The sequence below is a fragment of the Heteronotia binoei genome, chromosome 5 (genome assembly GCF_032191835.1).
Source record: "Heteronotia binoei isolate CCM8104 ecotype False Entrance Well chromosome 5, APGP_CSIRO_Hbin_v1, whole genome shotgun sequence".
In the NCBI taxonomy this organism is placed as follows: domain Eukaryota; kingdom Metazoa; phylum Chordata; class Lepidosauria; order Squamata; family Gekkonidae; genus Heteronotia; species Heteronotia binoei.
The window spans coordinates 18,819,797-18,841,457 of record NC_083227.1 but is presented as its reverse complement, the minus strand read 5'-3'; the positions used below and the strand labels follow the sequence as shown (position 1 = coordinate 18,841,457).

Genomic DNA, 21,661 nt, shown 5'->3' with positions numbered 1-21,661 from the left:
TCACTGTCTTTCATCAGAGATGTGAAGACTTTTTTGTTTCCTCTGGCATTCTCTCAATCCTTTTTATTATGGCTTTAAAAAAAATATTGCTCTGGTTTTAGCCCAACTGGACTGGAAGGTGAGACATAAATCTTGTAAATAAAAATATAAAATAAATACTTCAAAAGATAGCTGTCATCAAAAATTAGCGGCCAGGTTTTAAGGGCTAAGCTGGAGTTCAGATCTTGATCCGTCCTGGAACATGTGAAGATGGTAAAGATGAGGATTTGCAGAAACTCTGAATAACCACACCCAGTTACACAGACAGCTGGAAATAGTATCCAGGGAGAGAATACAACTTCCCAGTTGTTGACTCCAGCACACTCATTTAAGGCACTGAATGACTCCTTGTAAGAGGCAGAGAGGAACGAAGGGAGGCTGAACCCAATGAAGTTTTCTGCTGACAGAAGTTGCAGATGGAGGTGGGACTGAAAATATCAGTTCTCTTACTGGAACTCGTTTCTCCAGTCCTGGGATGTAAAATTTTGCTCCATCATCATCGCTTACTCCAAACCGCACATAAGCTGTTCCAGTGACCCCCTTCCCATAGAAAAACCTGTTGAGGGAGAAGAAATGAAAGCCTGGTTGGCAAGGGTTACTGATATCACAGCTAGACTGCTAGCATAGCATAAGTTACAGAGACTCTTTATCTTGCCAGTTTTTTGCCATTGGTTGCTTCTGAATACAATAAAGAGGGTTGTAAAACTCTTCTTCATCTGGGACCAAGTCGCTGAAGATCTCCCAATATCACAAGATATCTCCAGACAACAAAGATCAGTTCCTCTGGAGAAAATGGCTGCTTTGGAGGGTGGACTCTATGGCGTACTATGATGAGGCCCCTCCTTTCCCAAGCTCCACCCTTCCCAGGGTCCACCCCCAAAATCTCCAGGTATTTTCCCACCAGGAGCTTGCGACCCTACCAGGACATCTGAAGGACTGTACACCTGTTAAGATCTTCATCTGAAGAAAACTGCAGATTTATACCCTGCGCTTCTCTATGAATCAGAGACTCAGAGCAGCTTACAATTTCCTATGTCATCTCCCCCCACAACAGACACCCTGTGAGGTGGGTGGGGCTGAGAGGACTCTCGCAGCAGCTGCCATTTCAAGGACAACTGCGAGAGCTATGGCTGGCCCAAGGCCATTCCAGCAGGTGCAAGCGGAGGAGTGGGGAATCAAACACGCTTCTCCCAGATAAGAGTCCGCACACTTAACCACTACACCAAACTGGCTCAGAGGCCCTGGTCTCTGCTTTCCCAGACAACCTGACTGAGCATTACAGGAAGAGTCTTTTCTGTGATGGCTCCCAAGTTTGGGAATACACTCCCTGCAGAAGCTCAGCTTGCAACAAATATAGAAGTTTTTAGGTATCAGGAAGAGACACTACTGGTATTTCCTCCAGCTGCTCAAGCCCCCTTCTCCCCCTGTGAGGTTTTATTGACAGTTTTACTAGATTATTCTGCTTTTATCCCATTCTTTTAGGGGGATTTTTGTGGTTTTACGTTGGCTGCTCTTGGGATTTTAAGAACTACCCAGTTTTACATCTGATGCTGTATTGAAATATTACTTTTATCTGCTTTATCTTAGTCTTTTACTGTGGCAAAGGCCAGAATTACATGTTTATGTTTTGAAAGAGCTGGATCTGGATTCTGTGGACCCAGCTTGTTCCCTGCAGCTGCAGAGCAGCTGTGAACAATAGCTTTTTAAAAATAAAGAAGAGTCCAAATAAGATTGCCAATCTCCAAGTGGGAACAACAGGGGAATCACAGTGAAGAAGAAGATGAAGATATTGGATTTATATCCCCGCCCTCCACTCCGAAGAGTCTCAGAGCGGCTCACAATTTCCTTTACCTTCCTCCCCCACAACAGACACCCCGTGAGGTGGGTGGGGCTGGAGAGGGCTCTCACAGCAGCTGCCCTTTCAAGGACAACCTCTGCCAGAGCTATGGCTGACCCAAGGCCATGCCAGCAGGTGCAAGTGGAGGAGTGGGGAATCCAACCCTGTTCTCCCAGATAAGAGTCCGCACACTTAACCACTACACCAAACTGGCTCTCCTAGTGAGAGAGAGTGAGAATATATACAGGAACTGAAACAATCTCTGTGATATGAATAAACTACCAAACTTTTAAACACTTTTAAAATATGTTTATGTACTTTTTAAATAGAAAACGGCTTCATACTTAACATGTTCAACACAAAGTTCACATTGACAACCATAAAAAACAATTAAATCCTTATAAACAGTGCCCATAGTGATTAACTGATACAGCATACAAATAACTAGTTAATAATATAATAGACGCGTTTCGTGTTTCCCATTTCATCAATATTATATCTTCCACTTGTGCTGTGTATTACAAGGGAGTAAGCCAGTTCCTTTCAATAGAAGCATAGCAAAGCCTTCAACTCCATTGCTGGCCACAAAACTCTTCATAGGGATTGGATACAAACCCTGAGGCTTCTTAAAGGTACCACCTTGGAAATACAAATGACAAAACTCTAATGCAGGTTGTTTATGAACGAATATGATACATTTCAAAGACCCAGGGGTGAAACCAAAACTTTATCTCCAAACAATTTAGCTGTTACAGGGAGCATGCGCTCTTAACACTCACCCATTGGCTGCTCCACATGGAGTCTTCTATGTATGTGGAGCAGCAAAAACAGGGAAGTCACTTTCCCAGATGCTGTTTCCATGCAGGGGTCATTTTGTAGAAAAGCAGGTGCCAGAGCTCATTAGCACAACTCATTTGCATATGCCGCACACCCCTGATCTCCAGATATCAGTTCCTCTCAGAGACCAAGCCTGGGTCCCCTTGGGTTATTGCTCCTAATCACAGAATCATAGCATCCTAGAGTTGGAAGGGGCCACCAAAGTCATCTAGTCCCCTGCACAATGCAGGACATTCACAAATACCCCCCTACAGACACACATACACACATCCTCATGCCCAGAAGATGGCAAACACCTCCTGGATCCGTTAACAAAGTGGCTTGGTGAAAAATTTCTGATTGATCCCAAAGTGTCAGCCACCATTTCCCTACGTGTGTAATAAAGGACCACAAGAACTGAGCACTGATGCAACCCTTCCTGTCCTCCTTCTCATGACCTACCTAATCCACAGGATTAGCACTGCTGTCAGATGGCCATTCAAGGAAGGAGAGCCCACCATCACCTCACAAGGAAGCCTGTTCCACTGAGGAACTGCTCTGTCAGGAAGTTCCTCCTAAAGTTTAGCTGGAAACTAAACAGGAGGACAAAACAGTGAATGGGGTTTTTCTTGGTGGGGGTGGGCTGGGGGACTTTGTTTACTTTGTTTATACCCTGAATTTCTCCCCAGTGTCACATCATTCTACTCTCCTCCATTTTATCGTCACAACAACCCTGTGAAGTAGGTTAGGCGGAGAGAGTGCAACTGGCTTAAGTTCACCCAGTGAGCTTCCATGGCACAAGTGAGGATTCGAACCCGGGTCTCCCAGATCCTAATCCAACACTCCTGACCACTACACCACACTGGCTCTCTGTCTGCAGATAATCCTGATGCCCCCTCTCAAAATTCACCAGAGTTTGGACTTTGATGGTGGCAACTATCATTCGGGCTCAAACTTCACCATTTTGGGCAAGGTAGCCAAATAACGGAAGGGGCACAAACCCAGACTGACTGCCTACATTTGATTTATATGGCTTGTGCTGTAAACCATTTTATTCCCAATTGTAAACCTCTCCAAAAACTTTAAAGCTACAAAAGTGGAGTGCGGAAATCTGAAACGGTATCTCCCCAGTGCCTCGTACTTAGCCTGAATATCAATTTGCAACTCAAAGTCCTGCTGTCCGGAGACGAGGATATATTTCTGTTGTGGAACGATCGTCACCTCGAAATTAGGAAGCACTGATGAGAGACAGAAAATAGGAAGACATTTAATGGGAGTAGCTTTCCCCGTATCCCCCATATGAACGCTCTATGCCTTTTGAGATCAGCGCACAAGTTCCTGGTCTAGAATTATGTTTTACTTAGGAAAGCCGCTTCCAGCTTTTTTGTTAAAAAACATATTGATTTCAAGTGTGCAGATGCATGGGAGCATGAGCACACATACACATAACCAATAAATGAATGGGGGGGGGGGGGGGAAGAAACCCAAACCAAGCTATGGAGATGGTGTGCAACAGCCGTCTGATTGTGCCAAGTTGCCCTGTGGGCAGGGTACGGGCGCTTTGCAGGGGATGGGCTTCAGACACTCAATTTTGAGCTGGCCGGATTTGGGACACCTCCCATTGTCCCCAAACTGCCCATCTGTCGTCAGCCAGGAAGAACCACTCTGGACCACATTGGGGCTAAAAATCCTAGCTATAAATACAAGTTGATGGGGTGTGAACTGGCAGAGACTGACCAAGAGAGAGATCTTGGGGTTGTGGTAGATAACTCACTGAAAATGTTAAGAAAGTGTGCGATTGCAATAAAAAGGGCCACTGCCACGCTAGGAATTATTAGAAAGGGAATTGAAAACAAATCAGCCAGTATCATAATGCCCCTGTATAAAAGGAAGTACTTCTTCACCCAAAGGGTGATTAACATGTGGAATTCACTGCCACAGGAGGTGGTGGCGGCTACAAGCATAGCCAGCTTCAAGAGGGGAATGGATAGGCGTATGGAGCAGAGGTCCATCAGTGGCTATTAGCCACAGCGTATTGTTGGAACTCTCTGTCTGGGGCAGTGATGCTCTGTATTCTTGTGCTGGGGGGAGCACAGTGGAAGGGCTTCTAGCCCCACTGGCGGACCTCTTGATGGCACTTGGGTTTTTTGGCCACTGTGTGACACAGAGTGTTGAACTGGATGGGCCATTGGCCTGATCCAACATGGCTTCTCTTATGTTCTTATGGATCAGACCAATGGTCTAGACCTAGATCTCCTCATACCCCTCCCCTGTACTGGTACTCAGACTAAGACATGGACTTTCAATGAACATGGAGGTTCCATTTTGTCATCTTACCAAAAAGTCATCATAGGTCTATCCTATTGCCCACGAATGCAGGGCCAGCCCTCGACTGCCTGGCACCCTAGGCAAGGCTAACTTCTGATGCACCACCCCCCCCTCGCACTCATACCATCACTGAGTCACATGGGGGGACACCCAGTTTGGGACCCCCAGAAGGCCAGCGTCCTAGGCAGGGCCGGCCCAGCACGAATGTGTGTGATCCCCCTTTTCAAACCAGTTGCATGAGCAGTCACCATTATTTCCAGCAGCAGTGAATTCCACATGTTATCTACATACAAAGACAATCATATCATTAGGGAGAAATGCCAGGATGTTGTAAGTGGGGCTGCTTGAAAACAGTAGCCAGTGAGAATATGCCGCTTTAAAAATATAACAGAAAACACGTGCCATTTGGGATATTATTTTATCTCTAGGAGACAAATATTGTGCATGCCCTGTTCAGTTTTTGCAAGTTAGCGACACACACCCCACCCCCACCCCTGACGTACCATATTTTTTCACCTCGAACTCTGTGGTGGTGTTGGAATCCAAAGTATCGGCAAACTGGGCTGTGATACGCCAAATGCCAGGCCTGGGAAGGAGAAAGACAAAGGGAGCAGGGTGAGGAGGAAGAGATGGTTTTTATACCCCACTTTTCTCTACCCAAAGGAGTCTCAAAGTGACTTACAATTGCCTTCCCCCCGCCCCCCAACAGACACCCTGTGAGGTGTGTGGGGCTGAGCAGAAAAAAAATGCATATTAAGCCACACCCCCTGACATCACTATTGTTTCACTTAGGGCTTTTTGTAGAAAAAGCCCAGCAGGAGCTCATTTGCATATTAGGCCACACATCCCTGACACCAAGCCAGCCGGAACTGCTTTCCTGTGCGTTCCTACTCAAAAGAAACCCTGGGGCTGAGAGAGTTCTGAGAGAACTGTAACCGACCCAAGGTTACCCAGTTGGCTTCATGTGGAGCAATGGGGAACCAAACCCAGTTTTCTGGATTAGAGTCTGCCGCTGTTAACCACCACACCACACATGGTGAATCTTGAGTTGGTGCATTGTTAGGATTGCCAAACATGGAGGAGGAGGGCAGCAGGAGGACAAATGTCCTGTATGCTTGCCAGCCTCCAGGCAGGCCTGGAGATCTCCCGCTTTTACAACTGATCTCCACCTGGCAGAGATCAGCTCCCCTGAATAAAATGGCTGCTTGGAAGGGTGGCCTCTAGGGAATTGTACTATGCTGAGGCCCCTTCCCTCCCCAAACCCCCACCCTCTCCTGGATCAACCTGCAAAGCCTCCAAGTGTTTTCCAACACAGACCAGGTAACCTTAGTGTCCTAATTATAGGAAATGCAGACCCGACACTAGGCAATTAAAAATTAATAACCGAGTCCCACGCAGTAATATTTTTGCCCAAGTCCATACGAAGATCCCAGGTATTTATTACTTCGTTTCAAATATTTCCTTCCACAGTGGCGTGGGCTCTATCAAAAATACAATACATAATTTTGTATTAATCACATGCATTATGTACAAAAATATTAAAAAATATTAATATAAACAATTTCATTGATTATTTCTCACAGCCTGTGAGAAATAATAACGAAATTGCTTATATTAATTAATTTTTTTGTACAAACTGCATGTAATTAACATTAAATTATGTATTATATTTTTTATAGAGCCCACACCACTGTGGAAGGAAAAATTTGGAACAAAGTAATACATACCTGGGATCGTCGTATGAACTTGGGGAAAAATATTACTGCATAGGACTCAGTTATTAATTATTAATTGCCTAGTGTCAGGTGTATTTCCTATAATTTGTTCAAACCTTAGTATCCTGCCTGTTTGGTTTGAGCTAGACTGGTTGAAAAGCTGGGGATACTTACTCTGAAATATCTGGGATACTGATGTGATCACTGATCACAAAGTTGAGTGCAGCACGCTGATCTCTCCGGACTTGAAGACCCCGCGGATTCTGGTGGCAACAGGGAGACAGGAGGACAAAACAGTGAATGGGGTTTTTCTTGGTGGGGGTGGGCTGGGGGTCTTAAACGAGTAACATTTTCCACTCACTCCTTCGTCAAGACTCACCCCTTATAAGACTCAGGGTTCCCCAATCTTTTGGGCAGGCCTTTTTTTGTAGCAGAACTCCTTTGCACATTAGGTCCCCGCCCCCAATGTAGCCAATCCTCTTGGAGCTTACAGTAGGCCCTCTATTAAAAGCCCTGTAAGCTCTTGGAGGATTGGCTACATCAGGGGTTTGTGGCCTAATATGTAAAGGAGTTCCTGCTACAAAAAAAAAAAAAGCCCTGCTTTCGGGGCCCTGTGGGCACCACTGGTGGGAGCAACCCCCAAATGGTTGCCTGAGAAAGTAGAGCCACAAACACTGAGGAAGCCCAAGTGCAGGACAGAAGAGGGGTAATGCAAAAATACACTGGGCAAGAGGAATGAGAGAGAATAGAATGAACGCTGTGGTGGCAGCTGACGCTGAAACAATGATGTTCTTTTACTCTGACAGCCAATCAGATCTTCAGTGGCAAATTCAAAGCCCTCATTGGCAGGAGACCCATCCAGTTTTCAATATTCCCTCTAAGCTGTAGAATCTTATCAGCAAAAATTCTACTTTGTGAGCTCCTGATATTAAAGTTGTGAGCTACTGGCATTAAAGTTGTGAGCTACTGCGTAAATTATTGTGCTCTGGGGTCATCCTTCCTGAGCTAAGACAAAAATGTGTGAGCTGGAGGGTAACAATATGTGAGCTAGCTCACGCTAACTCAGCTTAGAGGGAACACTGGTGCCAAGAAAGGCAGGCTGTCTTGCGCCCATCAGCACCACATTGGGGGACCCTGCCTTAACTTGATGGATTTGCAAAGAGGCTGGAGAGCTTTCATATTACCTGCACAGTGATAATGACAGGCTCAGAACTTGGCCGCAGCTTGTGGTCCAAGGCAAAGACTCGGTAGTTCACTGGAAGGAAAAGATAGATAGAATATGGAGGTGAAGGGGGGAGAAAGGGAAAGGCAGGTGAGAGGCCAAAGGAAGCCCGAGAGGGAATCTGCACAGAGATGGGTTGGACTTGGATTCAAAAGGTTCCTAAATGCCTTTCCAGAGGTCTCCACGTTTTTCCTTGGCACTGAATTAGTGCTAGCCCGCCTCTGGCAACAGTAGCATAGCATCTTTTGCTAATAAACAATTTTTGCACAGTCACATTTTGAGTTCATTTAACCCAAGCATTGCTGGATTTTTCCTAACTGACAATTGGTGTTATTTTAACTGGAAATGATAAGGATGGAGTTTGGGACTATGTGCGTGTAGCATTTATTGTGTTTCTGCTCTCTCTCTCTGATAGGCATTACTTGTGTTTCTTGGTTTTGACTAAAACTAGAGAGGGTGGATGTATACTTTAATGATGAAAGGGGGAGGGATGGTGGCTCAGTGGTAGAGCATCTGCTTGGGAAGCAGAGGGTCCCAGGTTCAATCCCCGGCATCTCCAAAAAAGGGTCCAGGCAAATTGGTGTGAAAAACCTCCAGCTTGAGACCCTGGAGAGCCGCTGCCAGTCTGAGTAGACAATACTGACTTTGATGGACCAAAGGTCTGATTCAGTATAAGGCAGCTTCATATGTTCATATGTTCAAAGGGAAGAAGATTGCCTAATAATTTGTGTGTGTGAGTCTCCCTCTCCCCCGACCTTCCTACCTACCTAGAATGAAAAAATAAGTGGACGTCAAAAATGGCCGAGCAGGAGGGGTGATAATATTATTGATCTTTTCAATGTGTTAAACTACATTTTAAAAACTTTCACTAGACGAGGAATTGTGCAGTCCTAATCAAAGAGTTGGACCCTTCTCATCCGATTAACTTCAATGAAATTAGAAGGTTGTAACTCTTCACAGTGCAATTGTAAATGTTAGAAATGTCACAGATCTAGGCCTAGGATAGATGTGATGCCTTAAGTGACTTTAAACTAAGAGACTGCCCTGTAACATCAGCGTAACAGATGGAAATTCTGCGGGTCTTTCTTTTTGAAGCTCAGTGCTGTTTGTCAAGGAAAAGGGTAACCAACAAAAAACACAGAAGTGTTGGACTGAAGCCTCAGTGAAGTCAGGACGGCAGCGGGCACGGTGCATGTGGAGAGGGGGCGCCTTATGGCACCTTTGGCCCGTTGGCACCCCAGGCGGCTGCCTATTTGGCCTACTCCCACGCGCCGGCCCTGGCCACTTGCCTGTTAAGGTAAACCCCCACCTATTCTCTCTCCCCTTCCCCATCCTTGCTCATTAGAGAAGGAGGGGGAAACAGGGACAACAATGTTGCATGTTGTGCTTGCATCACTTCCAGGTAAAGATCCAGAAGTGACATCACTGTATCAAGCTACTCTCTAGAAATCCCTTGAAACGCTATGGCTTTTACCATAGACCTCGAGGAAAATCCTAGAGCATCATTTAACACGGTGACGCCACTTCTGGGTCTTCATCCAAGAGTCACCACATCACACAATGCTCCCAGCTTCCCAGGCCCTTCTCCTAAGAATTCCTGCTGTGCCAAGCCTGTGCCCCATAACCCTAGTTAAATGTGGGCTCACCCTTCTGCCGAGGGGTATAGATAGGCTTGTCGGTCTGCACTAACAGGTACCCTCTCTGGGTGCTCCAACGCAGGTTGAGGGTTTGGGCAGGATTGGAACCACTGCGGGCAACAAGTTGAATGTAACGGTCCCTTCTCTGTTGAGATAGTCCGCATTGAGAGAAGAGTTCGTGGGTCACCTGAGTGAACAAAGAAAGAGCAGTATTGAAGGAAGACAATGACCTCATTTACCCAACAAAAAATTGAGTGGCAAAGCTTCAGCCTACAGGTGGATAAGTCATATAGTTGAATATCATCTTGTGAACAAAATTCCTTGCACACCAAACACAAACGCTTTTCTCTATAGGTCCAGGGATTTCCCTATAAGTAGGCAGGCCTCATTTTGGGCAGCAGCTCACAGGAGCAGAGCTCCAGAACCTTTAAATTTTATTCTGCTCTCTCAGTTCGGTGCAGTGGTTAAGTGTGCGGACTCTTATCTGGGAGAACTGGGTTTGATTCCCCACTCCTCCACTTGCACTTGCTGGAATGGCCTTGGGTCAGCCATAGCTCTGGCAGAGGTTGTCCTTGAAAGGGCAGCTGCTGTGTGAGCCCTCTCAGCCCTACCCACCTCACAGGGTGTCTGCTGTGGGGGGAGAAGATACAGGAGATTGTAAGCCACTCTGTGTCTCTGATTCAAAGAGAAGGGCAGGGTATAAATCTGCAGTCGTCTTCTTCTTCTTTCTTACCCCACCCCCAAATACTTGCTTCTGTGCGCCATTATTCAACCCCCCTGTGAGAATTTTGCTGAACTCTGATAAACTTTCTAATATGTTTTTTCACAAAAAAAAATTGGGAAAATAACCAAAACATAGAAAGCAGACTGATGGAAATCTTCCTCATGCCACTGTGGTCACATAGGAGAAAGTAATTTTAAAAGCATGATGGGAGTAAGGTTTTATTATGACAATTTTAATTCAAGAAGCATTTCAAGGTAGATGCTGAGCTGATATAATTTAGTTCACCTTCTGCTGATGTCAGGGGCAGTCCTCAGATTCAGCAGGAGCTCACAGGAGCACAGCTCCTGAACCTTTCTGAGGGTTCCCCCTCCTCCTCCCCACCTTGCCCATTGAATAGTAGGTGCAGCTGCGTAACAATTCCTGGATTAGGAGAGTGGGCAGCCAGCCAGCCACCAAGGGCTTTGCCACACCCCCAAAAGCTCTCATTAACCCTTGGAGAAGTCCATGCCATCTTTTCTCAACTTCTCAAGTGACTTTGGGCGGTGGGTGGCTTGCTGGCCTTTTGATGGGGGGCGGGGTTGCGGCCCAGGAGAGCCCCAGGTGACCGAGGCCTGCTTGGGCTGGCTGAATCTCTAGCCAGCCCAAGCAGGCCTCGCTCGCCCAGGGCTCTCCTTTGATGCGTCAGGTTGCTTTCGGCTGGGGAAGCCAACATATGCTAATGAGTTATGCTAATGAGCTCCACCACCTATTTTTCTACAAAATGACCCCTGGTCAGGGGTGTGTGGCATATGCAAGTGAGTTGTGCTAATAAGCTCCAGCAGCACCTCTTTTTCTATGAGATGTAGGGTTGCCAAGTCCAATTTAAGAAATATATGGGGACTTTGGGGGTGGAGCCAGCAGACATTGGGGTGGAGCCAAGATCAAGGCTGTGACAAGCATCATTGAACTCCAAAGGGAGTTCTGGCCATCACATTTAAAGGAACGGCACACCTTTTCAATGCCTTCCTTCCACAGGAAATAATGAAGGATAGGGGCACCTTCTTTTGGGGCTCATAGAATTGGACCCCCTGGTCCAATTGTTTTGAAACGTGGGGGATATTTTGGGGAGAGGCACTAGATGCTGTACTGAAAATTTGGTGCCTCTATCTCAAAAAACAGCCCCCCCAGAGCCCCAGATACCCGCAGATCAATTCTTCATTGTTTTCTATGGGAATAAATCTCCATAGGGAATAACAGAGTTCCCAGCAGACATTTCCCTCCCCTCCCCCCGCTTTCTGACGACCCTGAAGCGGGGGGAGGGTCTCCAAACCGGGGGATCCCCTGCCCCCACCTGGGGATTGGCAACCCTAATGAGATGACCCCCGCAAGGAGGCATATAGTCAGTCAAGCAGTTCTCCATCGCTAGTCCACTGAGTGAAACAGGATGCTGGACTAGGCGGACCAGTGGTCTGATCCACAACTTCCATTTTAGGATTGCATCAGGGTCCTCTTCTTAGGCTTATTCAAAGGCTTTTATTCTTATTGCTGGCCAAAAAGCTCTTTGGAATTAAGAAGAAAAAGGCTTTGTTCCTGTTTAAAATGAAGAATGGCTTACTCTTTATATAAGAAATTTATAAATATTTTCCTCTATGAGGTCTCATTGTTGCATTGCTTACATTTTGAAGAGCATTATGCCAACTTTTGAATTGAAGGTTTGGAAGCAGATACAAGAGAAATGAATTGGCTTGCTCCATATAGAAAAGCGCAGTGCAACAATGGGTGGTTCCTTCATGAAGCCTCAGGGCTTGTATCCAGTCTCCATGGAGAGGTTTTTTTGGCCAGCAATGAAATGGAAGGCTTTGTACAGGTTTGAAAAAAGAGCCTGGCTTACTCCTTTATTACATACAGCTAAACAATAAGAAGACGTTCGTTAAGAATACTGATGAAGTAGCAACACAAAATGTGTCTATTATTATAACTGGTTACTTGTATGCTGTATTACTAAACAACGAGCTCTGTGGAAAATGGTTATTTTTGTGTAAATGGTATTTGTAAATTCAAAAGTATTTTTATTTTAAAAGTATGGTAGCCTTTATAAATCACAGTTATGTTTTCTAGGCTTCCCAACCCTCCCGCCCTGGCGGGGGACCCCAGAATTTCCAGCCTCTTCCCCCGCTCCCCAAAAAAACGGAAGCGGGGGGAGGGGGGAAACGGCGCTTCTTCTCCGCTCACCGTAGCTGCTCCTCCGAGATGGGCTCAGGCCAGGAGCGTGGCGAGCAGGCCAGGAGCGTGGCGAGCCGCGAATCTGGGTCCTTCTCTGATTTTACCTCAGAGGCGGAGCGGGCGATGGCACTGCGCTGCCTCCGCCTCTTCTCGGCTTCATTTTAGCTGCTCCTCCGAGATGGACTCAGCCTGAACCCATCTCGGAGGAGCAGCTACGGTGAGCGGAGAAGAGGCGGCAGCAGCGCAGCGGCCGCCCGCTCCGAGATGGGGCGGCTCGCCTTAACTTTTTCAGTTTATATATAGAAATTCTGTAAGGGAAAACCTGATGGAAGTAATGCTGTGTTGGGGAAAAAAAGAAAATATCAAGCAATTTAGGATATCTATAGACTAGGAGTGGGGATGGGGAATCAAACCTGGTTCTCCCAGATAAGAGTCTGTGCACTTTAACCACCACACCAAACTGGCTCTGAGAACAAAATCTCCCCCCTGCCCCCTGACTGCTCTCTGTTTTACAATGGGGGGAGGGTTATGAAAATAACTCCTCCTACTCTGTTATTCAGAGTCTGCTGCATTTTCTGCCTTACACGCCATTCTTTTTCTTCCATTTGGGAACTCCTGCCAAAAATTTACCCTTTCACAGAACATGCACATTTCAGCACTTCCTCGGCCGAGAGTTGCCAGGTCCTCCTGGCCACTGGCAGGGAATAGGTGCAGCTGCATAACAATCCCTGGATGAGCTCCACCACCTATTTTTCTACAAAACGACCCCTGCCTGTTCATGTCCCCAATCTTTGGATTTAAAGGGAGGGCTGCCAGATCCAAGCTAGGAAGCTCCTGAAGATTTAGGGATTGAGCCAGGACATCAGTGGGGTCCCCAGCTACAGAGGCCACCCTCCAAAACATCCATTTCCTCCAGGAGAACTGGTCTCTTGTCAGTCCGAAGCTGAGCTGTAATTTCAGGGGATCCCCAGGTCCCACTTGGAGACTGGCATGACTACCTCAGCTTCACCTGCCTCACAGGTTTGTTGCCAGGATAAAATGAGGAAAGGAGAACCATGCATACTGCCTCCAGCATCTTAAAGGAAAGGCTGGATAAGAACATGGCCGGCACGTGGGAGCTGGCGAGGTAGGTGGCTGCCTAGGGTGCCACCTTGCCTACGGTGCTGGGCACTCCTCCCCCCACCCTACCACTCTCACCTCCTGTGTGGCCCAGTTGCTGACAGGCCACGTACTGGTACCAGTCCATGGCCCAGGGGTTGGGGACCCCTGTTATAGAGTACAGAGTCATTGGCTCTGCACATATTTCTATGTTTTCTGGTTCTGGCATATTGCATCAGTGGCAGTCTTAAGCTGGAATTCTACCCCTGGAGCAGACATTGGCTTGAATATTGTACTTTTGCTGTGGTGTGCTTCTATCTGAGCACTGCAGAGGTGTGTGAGAGCCAGTTTGGTGTAGTGGTTAAGTGTGCGGACTCTTATCTGGGAAAACCGGGTTTGATTCCCCACTCCTCCACTTGCAGCTGCTGGAATGGCCTTAGGTCAGCCATAGCTTTGGCAGAGGTTGTCCTTGAATAGATAGCTGCCGTGAGAGCCCTCTCAGGCCCACCCACCTCACAGGGTGTCTGTTGTGGGGAGGAAGATAAAGGAGATTGTAAACTGCTCTGAGACTCTGAAATTTGGAGTGGAGGGCGGGATATAAATCCAATATCATCATCATCATCATCATCATCACTCTTGGCTTCCCGGGAAGCCGAGAGTGACAGGGTGGTGCATCGGCATGTGGTCTCCTCTGTGCCCTGCCCACAGCCCCTGCTCAGCCTTTTAGGGCAGGCTCAGAGTGCCTCTGTGTATGCACTGCGCAGGTGCAGCTCACCTGGAGCGCCGCAACGCCTGCCCACCCTGCGGGCAAGAGTGCAGAGGCGGGGTGTGGGGCAGGCGCCAGCCTGGGGCACCTGAGTAGATAGCTGAACCAGTGTTAAATGTCTTGAGTAGATAGCTGAACCAGTGTTAAATGTCTGGAAATCCCCCAGAAGCCTTCCACACTAATTTCAAATTACTAGCCTATATGGAAGCTGAAGGGGAGATACTCTGCACATGTCCGAAGACACACAGGGGTAGAAAAGGCCCAGCAGGAACTCATTTGCATATTAGGCCACACACCCCCGGACAGCACCATTGTTCCACATGGCTTTTTTGTGGGAAAAGCCCAGCAGGAACTCATTTGCATATTAGGCTACGCACCCCTGGCACCAAGACAGCCAGAACTGCATTCCTGTGCGTTCCTGCTAAAAAAAAAAAAGCCCTGAAGACTCATATTCTTCTTCACTGCTCATGCAAAGATGACTTTCCTCCTGGGACCAAAGATAGACATGGGAGTACCTTTCCTAAGGGACATGGCTCTCTGTACCTTCAGTGTGATTCTCTGCAAGAAATCGTTGGGCTGAAGATTAAACGGCTCCTCAACAGAGCATTTCACCCCTGTATTCTCGTTCTGGAAATAGAGGGTGCCCGAAAACCTGGAGGAGGAGGCTCCATCGACCTGAAGCACGATTGCCACTTCTGCCCCCACAGGCACCACGCTGGGGGCGACCATCAGCAACCTGCACAGAGAGAACGGGGCAGAGATATAATATCTGTAGGCCCACAATGCCTCCCCCCTTGTTCTAAGGCAAATATAATGGACACGCAGCAGCCTTAGAGGGGAAAAGCCCAGCAGGAACTAATTTGCATACTAGGCCACACCCTCTGGCAGCAAGTCAGCCAGAGCTGTGTTCCTGTGCGTTCCTGCTCAAAAAAAAAAAAAAAAGCCCTGGGAAAAGTACTTGGGAAAGTGCTTCACAAATACTGGAGACCAGGGGTTGCCAAACTTGCTTAACATAAGAGCCACATAGAATAAATGTCAGATGTTTGAAAGCTGCAAGACATGAATGTCAGATGTTTGAGGGAGGGAAGGAGAGAGGGAGAGAGGGAAGGAAGGGAGGGATGAAAATATATGGGGGAGAGAGGAGGGAAGGAGAGGTGAAATAAAGCAACTTTAAATGCATTCTCTAAGCCACTGACCGGCTTAGCTTGGAGAAGTGATTTAAAGAGATAAATGCCTTCTCCAAGGCAGCCAATGGAGCAGAAGAAGGAGCTTCAAGAGCCACATAACATGTGTGAAAGAGTCACTTGTGGCTCCTGAGCCACAGTTTGGCCACCCCTGCAAAATGATAGCACTTAACGCATGCACCCATAATGGCAGGAGAACTTCCACCCCCACACTCTTGGCCCTCCCTGCTACTGTTCCATGGAGCAGTGGGAACAGAATAAGGGGGGAGAGTGACATTGCACAACACCACAGCTTCGCGTCCAGTTCCAGTCTGGGAATTTCCCATGTCTCTACAGGACAGAGTGCTTTCTTTGTAAACAAAGAAGGTGCTAATATTCAGATATAAGGTTCCACTGTCCAATCCTTCCCCTCAGGAGTTGGGAGAACCCTGAAGGAAAGGTGCCGGTTCTCACTACCAGTGAATACCAGCACAAAAAAAGCCTTGAAGGTACATAAAAAGAACTGATGTCACCTAAGGATGCCAACTCTGAGTGGGGAATTCCTGGAGATTTGGGAGTGCAGCTTGCGGGGGGAGGGGAGGACATCAGTGAGGTAGAGCCCACCATCTAAGTAGCCATTTTCTCTAGGGGAACTGATCTCTGTCTTCTTGAGAACAGTTCTAATTCCAGGAAATCTCCAGGCCCCACATGGAGGTTGGCAACCCTATTAAATCACACACCACTCACTATGTCCAAATGCCCCAAATTCCTAGAAGTTGCCAGTTGAGGGATGGCAACCCTAACCTTTACAATAATGGAGAAGAATCAACACAGGTTCACTACAAACACACAGGTCAAATCTCCCATTGAAAGAAACCTCCTGGAAAGCAATAATTTCCCCAAACGCTATTGTTTTACAGGACTCATATACAGGCCTGTAGCCAGGGTTTTAAAAGTTGGGTAAAAAAGTCAGGGGGCACTTAGGAGCTTCTCTCTGCTGGCTGCTGCCGCCATAACTCAGGGTGCCTGACATGGGGTGCATGACTTTCTACCCTGCCACCACCGCTTGAGGGACCACAGGGGTGAAAACTGAGAGGTGTGGGAGGGGCAGTAGATGCTCCTGGGTGCCCCTCCTGTGCAATTTAAATCATGGGGGGGAGGTGGCAGGGGGAAGGGAAAGTCGGGGCACCTGACAGGAAGTCAGGGGGCAGGACCCCCACAAGGCCCCCTTGTAGCCACAGGCCTGCTCATAAATCTGTTTCAGTAGCTGGTCCCGTTTAGGCAGCCCATCTCAACCCCAGTGTTGGGGTGAGGGATCAGCTTCCTCGGACATCCAGCACACCAATTCTGACGTTCTAATCTTAACCCAACATACATTTTCCCCTCTAGAACAGCCTGTGCTCATCCCTTCCCCCTAAACCCAAGAAAAATTCAGTGAGGAAACTGTAGATTTCCATCATTTCGCAATATGAAGCTTGGCTGCAATTACACACAGAGTGAAATTTCCTGGTCTTGTCTTTGGACCTTCATCCAGTAATAACAATTATGGAAATTCCAATGCTGCACAAGCTGTTTTCTGTTTTGTTTTGTAAGAAAAGAGCCTTTTTTGCATGTTTTCTTAAAAAAACATGGAGGAGGAGGAGTTGGATTTATACCCCAGTCTCAGAGCAGTTTACAATCTCCTTCCCTTCCTCTCCCCACAACAGACACCCTGTGAGGTAGGTGAGGTTGAGAGAGCTCTTTCAAGAACTCTGACTGACCTAAGGACACCTAGTTGACTGCATGTGAAGGAGTGGGGAATCAAATCCAGCTCTCTCCAATTAGAATTTGCCACTCTTAACCATACTGGATTTCTGTTCAATAGTCATGTATTGTGGAATATGTTACTCTTCTTGTCTACCTTGGTTTTTAGGATGTTACGAATATAACAACCGAATAACATGCTTTAAAAAATAGTTTAGGGGAAGGAGCTGGGCTCAGTGGTAGAGCATCTACTTTGCATGGATAAGGTTCCAGGTTTGATTCCCAGAATCTCCAGTGAAAAGGATCAAGGCTTAGAACAGATAAAAGGAAGTCCTTCACCCAAAGAGGTTCTAGAAACACAGAGGGCTGACTGGAATTGAACCAACAATGCATATGGAGAGGAGCAGTCCTCAGATTCAGCGAGAGCTCACAGGACCTTTCTGATGGTTCCCCCTCTTCCTCCCCACCTACCTTGTCCATAGAATAGTAGGTGCAACTGCATAACAATCCCTGGATTGGGAGAGTGGGCAGCCAGCCAGCCACCAGAGCTTTGTCACACCCCCAGCAGCCCTCATTAACCCCTGGAAAAGCCCTCGCCACCCTTTCTCCACTTCTTATGTGATTTTGGGCAACGGGTGGCTTGCTGGCCTTTTGCCTGAGGGCAGGGCTTGCTCACCCAGGTTGCTTTTGTTTGGAGGGGGACGGCATATGCTAATGAGCTCCACCACCTATTTTTCTACAAAATGACCCCTGGAGAGGAGGCTTACGGCTACCTCCTTTGCACTGTTTCCCTAGCCTGAAATAGCCCTTGGGGGCTTCTACTTGCCACACTGTGGAAAGGGACGTGTAGTCATACCAGTGTACATGGGTACGATTGTCAGCTAACCCTACCCAAAGAGTAGGGCTGTCAACAGGCTTTGGAAAATTGGCTGGTTCCTGTAGTAGACGTAGGGTTGCCAGCTCCTCTTGTCACACTAGTGGGGGGGATTTTTTTGGGGGGGGGTGTGCTTCGGAAATGGGTGGGATGTGGTGCAACATGCTGACATCAACAAGAAGTGAAATCGACGTGTCAGTGATGTTGGGGCGACACTCTGATTTTGAGGCAAAAGTCTATGGTAAAATTGGCACCATAGCATAGAGTTTTGCCTCCAAACTAGAGTGTCACCACACCATGTTGCTGTTTGAGGGCAGGGATTCCCCGGCCCATGGCAGACAGAAGTTCCAAAAACCAGGGGATTCCCCACCTGGGCCTGGGGAATGGAAAGCTGAGTATTAATGGGATGCTGTTTACCTGGTGATGTTATTTACCTCCATGCCATGCCATGCCATGAGAAGTTTCAGCTTCCCGCTTCCACACATTAAGCCTCTATTAAAAGGGCAGGACACTTTCCCCCTACAAGTTTCCCGCTAGCCAATGATGGATGTGGAAAGTGCTGTCAAGTTACAGCTGACTTATGGTGACCCTGTGGAGTTGTCAAGGCAAGAGATATTCCAGGGGTGGCCAAACTATGGCTCGGGAGCCACGTGGTTCTTTCACACATCTTGTGTGGCTCTTAAAGCCCCTTCCAACCCATCAGCAGCCAGCCTGGAGAAGGCATTTGTCTTTTTAAATCACTTCTCCAAGCCAAGCCAGCCAGTGGCTTGGAGAATGCATTTAAAGTTAAAGTTGCTTTCTTTCCACCTCTCCTTCTCCCAATCTGTTTTCCTTCCTTCCTTCCTTCCTTCCTTCCTTCCTTCCTTCCTTCCTTCCTTCCTTCCTTCCTTCCTTCCTTCCTTCCTTCCTTCCTTCCTTCCTTCCTTCCTTCCTTCCTTCCTTCCCTCAAACATCTGACATTCATGTCTTGCGGCTCTCAAACATCTGACATTTATTCTATGTGGCTCTTATGTTAAACAAGTTTGGCCACCCCTGAGATATTCAGAGGTGGTCTGGCATTGCCTGACTGTTTTTTGTTTTGCTTTTTTCAGACAATAAAGGGGGAGGGAATCATTCACATGCAACCTCGCAGTTTGCAAACCCCCCCCCCCCCTGCTGCAAATTGGACAAGGAAAACAGATCCTAGCTTGTTCTTTTGACCTAGTTGTGCAGAAATTAGCAGCTGGTGGTGTGGAGCTAAATGGTATCTCTTGATACTTGGTACAGTTTGGAAGGTTTTTAAAGGTACAGGTGTAGGGGCCAGCCAGTTACAAAGTTGGCAACTGTACCACCACCTCCTCTCCCACAGCTAGCCCTGTTCTCAGATCTGTTGCTAGCCTTCATGCTTGTTTCAACACCAGGATTAATTAACTCTTCCTGGCCCCGACAACCCCATCCCACCTACCACCTAACAAATATGATGTGCTTTTCCAGTGCCGTAGCAGCCTGTAAGTGAAATTACATGCAAATATTATTACAAACTCAGTCAGAAGAATCTACTGCACCATCGTTTGTTTACCATATGCCCAACCTGACTCCTCTAATCAGGATAAAGCAGACAATAAATCTATAACATAATTGCAACAAAGTATAATTTTTTAAAAACCCAGAAAGCAATGGAATGTAGTAAACCAAAGTGCCAGATTCTGTTAAATAATTTTAAAGCAAACAGGGTTACAACTTTTTAACGACAATGCAAAAAACCTTCAACTGCTGTAACGTTGGCTGCAGCCAACCTGTGGCAGACAGAAAACCAACAGGTGGAGGACCAACCACCAACGAAACACAATGGTGTGGGGAGCTTCATTGGTTGGATTTCTGCCTGGCACACCACTACTGAAGACAGTAGAACTCTACCAGAAAAGAAACACAGCTATCCCTCAAGAAGAAACCAGGGTGGTGGTCTCTACATGCCCCCCCCCATAGCCAATACCCCTCCCCCCGTTTTACCTTGGAGATTGTTGGCTGAGGGTGACCAAAGCCCCCATCCATGCTAGCCAAAGTGGCAGCCACTTGCTGGGCAACATCTCTGGGCTGCGTCAGTGCAGGGCAGACTTCTCCTCTGCTCTGGTGCTGAAAGAGGATTTTGCAATTCAGTCCCACTGCCAGGAGGGGGTGGGGGGAGAAGAGAAAGTGTGTTTGCATGCTGTGATAATTATTAATGACCCAAGGCCCTGCCCTCACACTGAGTCACATCCTTTGGAAACCTTCCGGGCAAAAAGAGATCTGGAATGAGATCTCCTTCCATACCTGGTTCCTGTGGATAAATGTGGAGAGCACAGGTCCCCATTGTGGTGCCTGGGGATGCCACAGTGCCCATCAGCACCTTTCTTGGGGCCCACCAAGTATTTTGCAAGAGTGGGTGGGGCCAGGTGGGGGTTTTGCCAAGCAAGGCTTCTGGTTGGCCATTGGGGATTTGATTGGCTATGCAGATTTTTTGGAAAGAAGAATATATATACACACACACATATATTGGCCACTGTGCGACACAGTGTTGGACTGGATGGTCCATTGCCCTGATTCAACATGGCTTCTCTTATGTTCTTATGTAAGACATTGCTTTGGCAGCAGCTGCCTGCAGAGTATACGGATATTCACTGTGACTGATTTCGCACTCAGCTTACCCCGCTGTCACGTTCCTCTTCTCCATGCAGCGTCCTTCGGATTTCCCACTATCTGCTCCGGAGCTGCAGCAAACATTGCGGTTTGAGCGCGGCAAACGGAAACTGTTTTTTAGCGGTTTCTGTTTGCCACACGAAAACCACAATGTTTGCTGCAGCTCCGGAGCACATAGTGGGAAATCCGAAGGACGCTGCGTGGAGAAGAGGAACGTGACAGCGGGGTAAGCTGAGTGCGAAATCGGTCTGTGTGATTGACGGTAAGCTGCAGCAGTCATTTTGTAACTGGCTCTGCCTCCCTTGGCAGCCATTTTGTGGCTGTTCCCACCACTCTGTGTCAGAATTCCAAAGGTGCCTGCAAGTCTCAAAAAGATCAGAGACTCCTGCTGTAGAGGATCAGTTCCTCAATGTCTATCAACCTCTGCAGCTCATTCTCTTTGTTCAGAGGGTGTATACGTCTAAACTGCTGTTGCTTGTGTATGTGTGTTAGGGCTGCCAATCCCCAGGTGGGGGCAGGGGATCCCCCAGTTTGGAGACCCTCCCCCTGCTTCAGGGTCATCAGAAAGCAGGGGGAGGGGAGGGAAATGTCTGCTGGGAACTCTGTTATTCCCTATGGAGATTTATTCCCATAGAAAATAATGGAGAATTGATCCACGGGTATATGGGGCTCTGGGGTAGAGGCACCAAATTTTCAGTACAGCTTCTAGTGCCTCTGCCCAAAATATCTCCCAAGTTTCAAAACGATTGGACCAGGGGGTCCAATTCTATGAGCCCCCCAAAAGGTGCCCCTATCTTTCATGATTTCCTATGGAAGGAAGGCATTGAAAAGGTGTGCCATCC

At 47.5% G+C, this 21,661-nt stretch overlaps 1 protein-coding gene across 1 annotated transcript in view; it reads right to left on the bottom strand.

Annotated features, from left to right (window-relative positions):
* LOC132571134 (complement C4-like) overlaps positions 1-20,295 on the bottom strand; it is an 80,747-nt gene extending 60,452 nt beyond the window's left edge. The window contains exons 1-8 of the mRNA XM_060237815.1: positions 20,154-20,295; positions 14,928-15,120; positions 9,604-9,781; positions 7,920-7,990; positions 6,910-6,998; positions 5,524-5,606; positions 3,834-3,930; positions 490-595 (exon numbers count right to left, since the gene is read on the bottom strand). Coding sequence (XP_060093798.1) covers positions 490-595; positions 3,834-3,930; positions 5,524-5,606; positions 6,910-6,998; positions 7,920-7,990; positions 9,604-9,781; positions 14,928-15,120; positions 20,154-20,230 — 894 coding nt within the window. The 5' untranslated portion in view covers positions 20,231-20,295. The remainder of the gene's footprint in view (positions 1-489; positions 596-3,833; positions 3,931-5,523; positions 5,607-6,909; positions 6,999-7,919; positions 7,991-9,603; positions 9,782-14,927; positions 15,121-20,153) is intronic.
* Between the last annotated feature and the right edge of the window lie 1,366 nt (positions 20,296-21,661).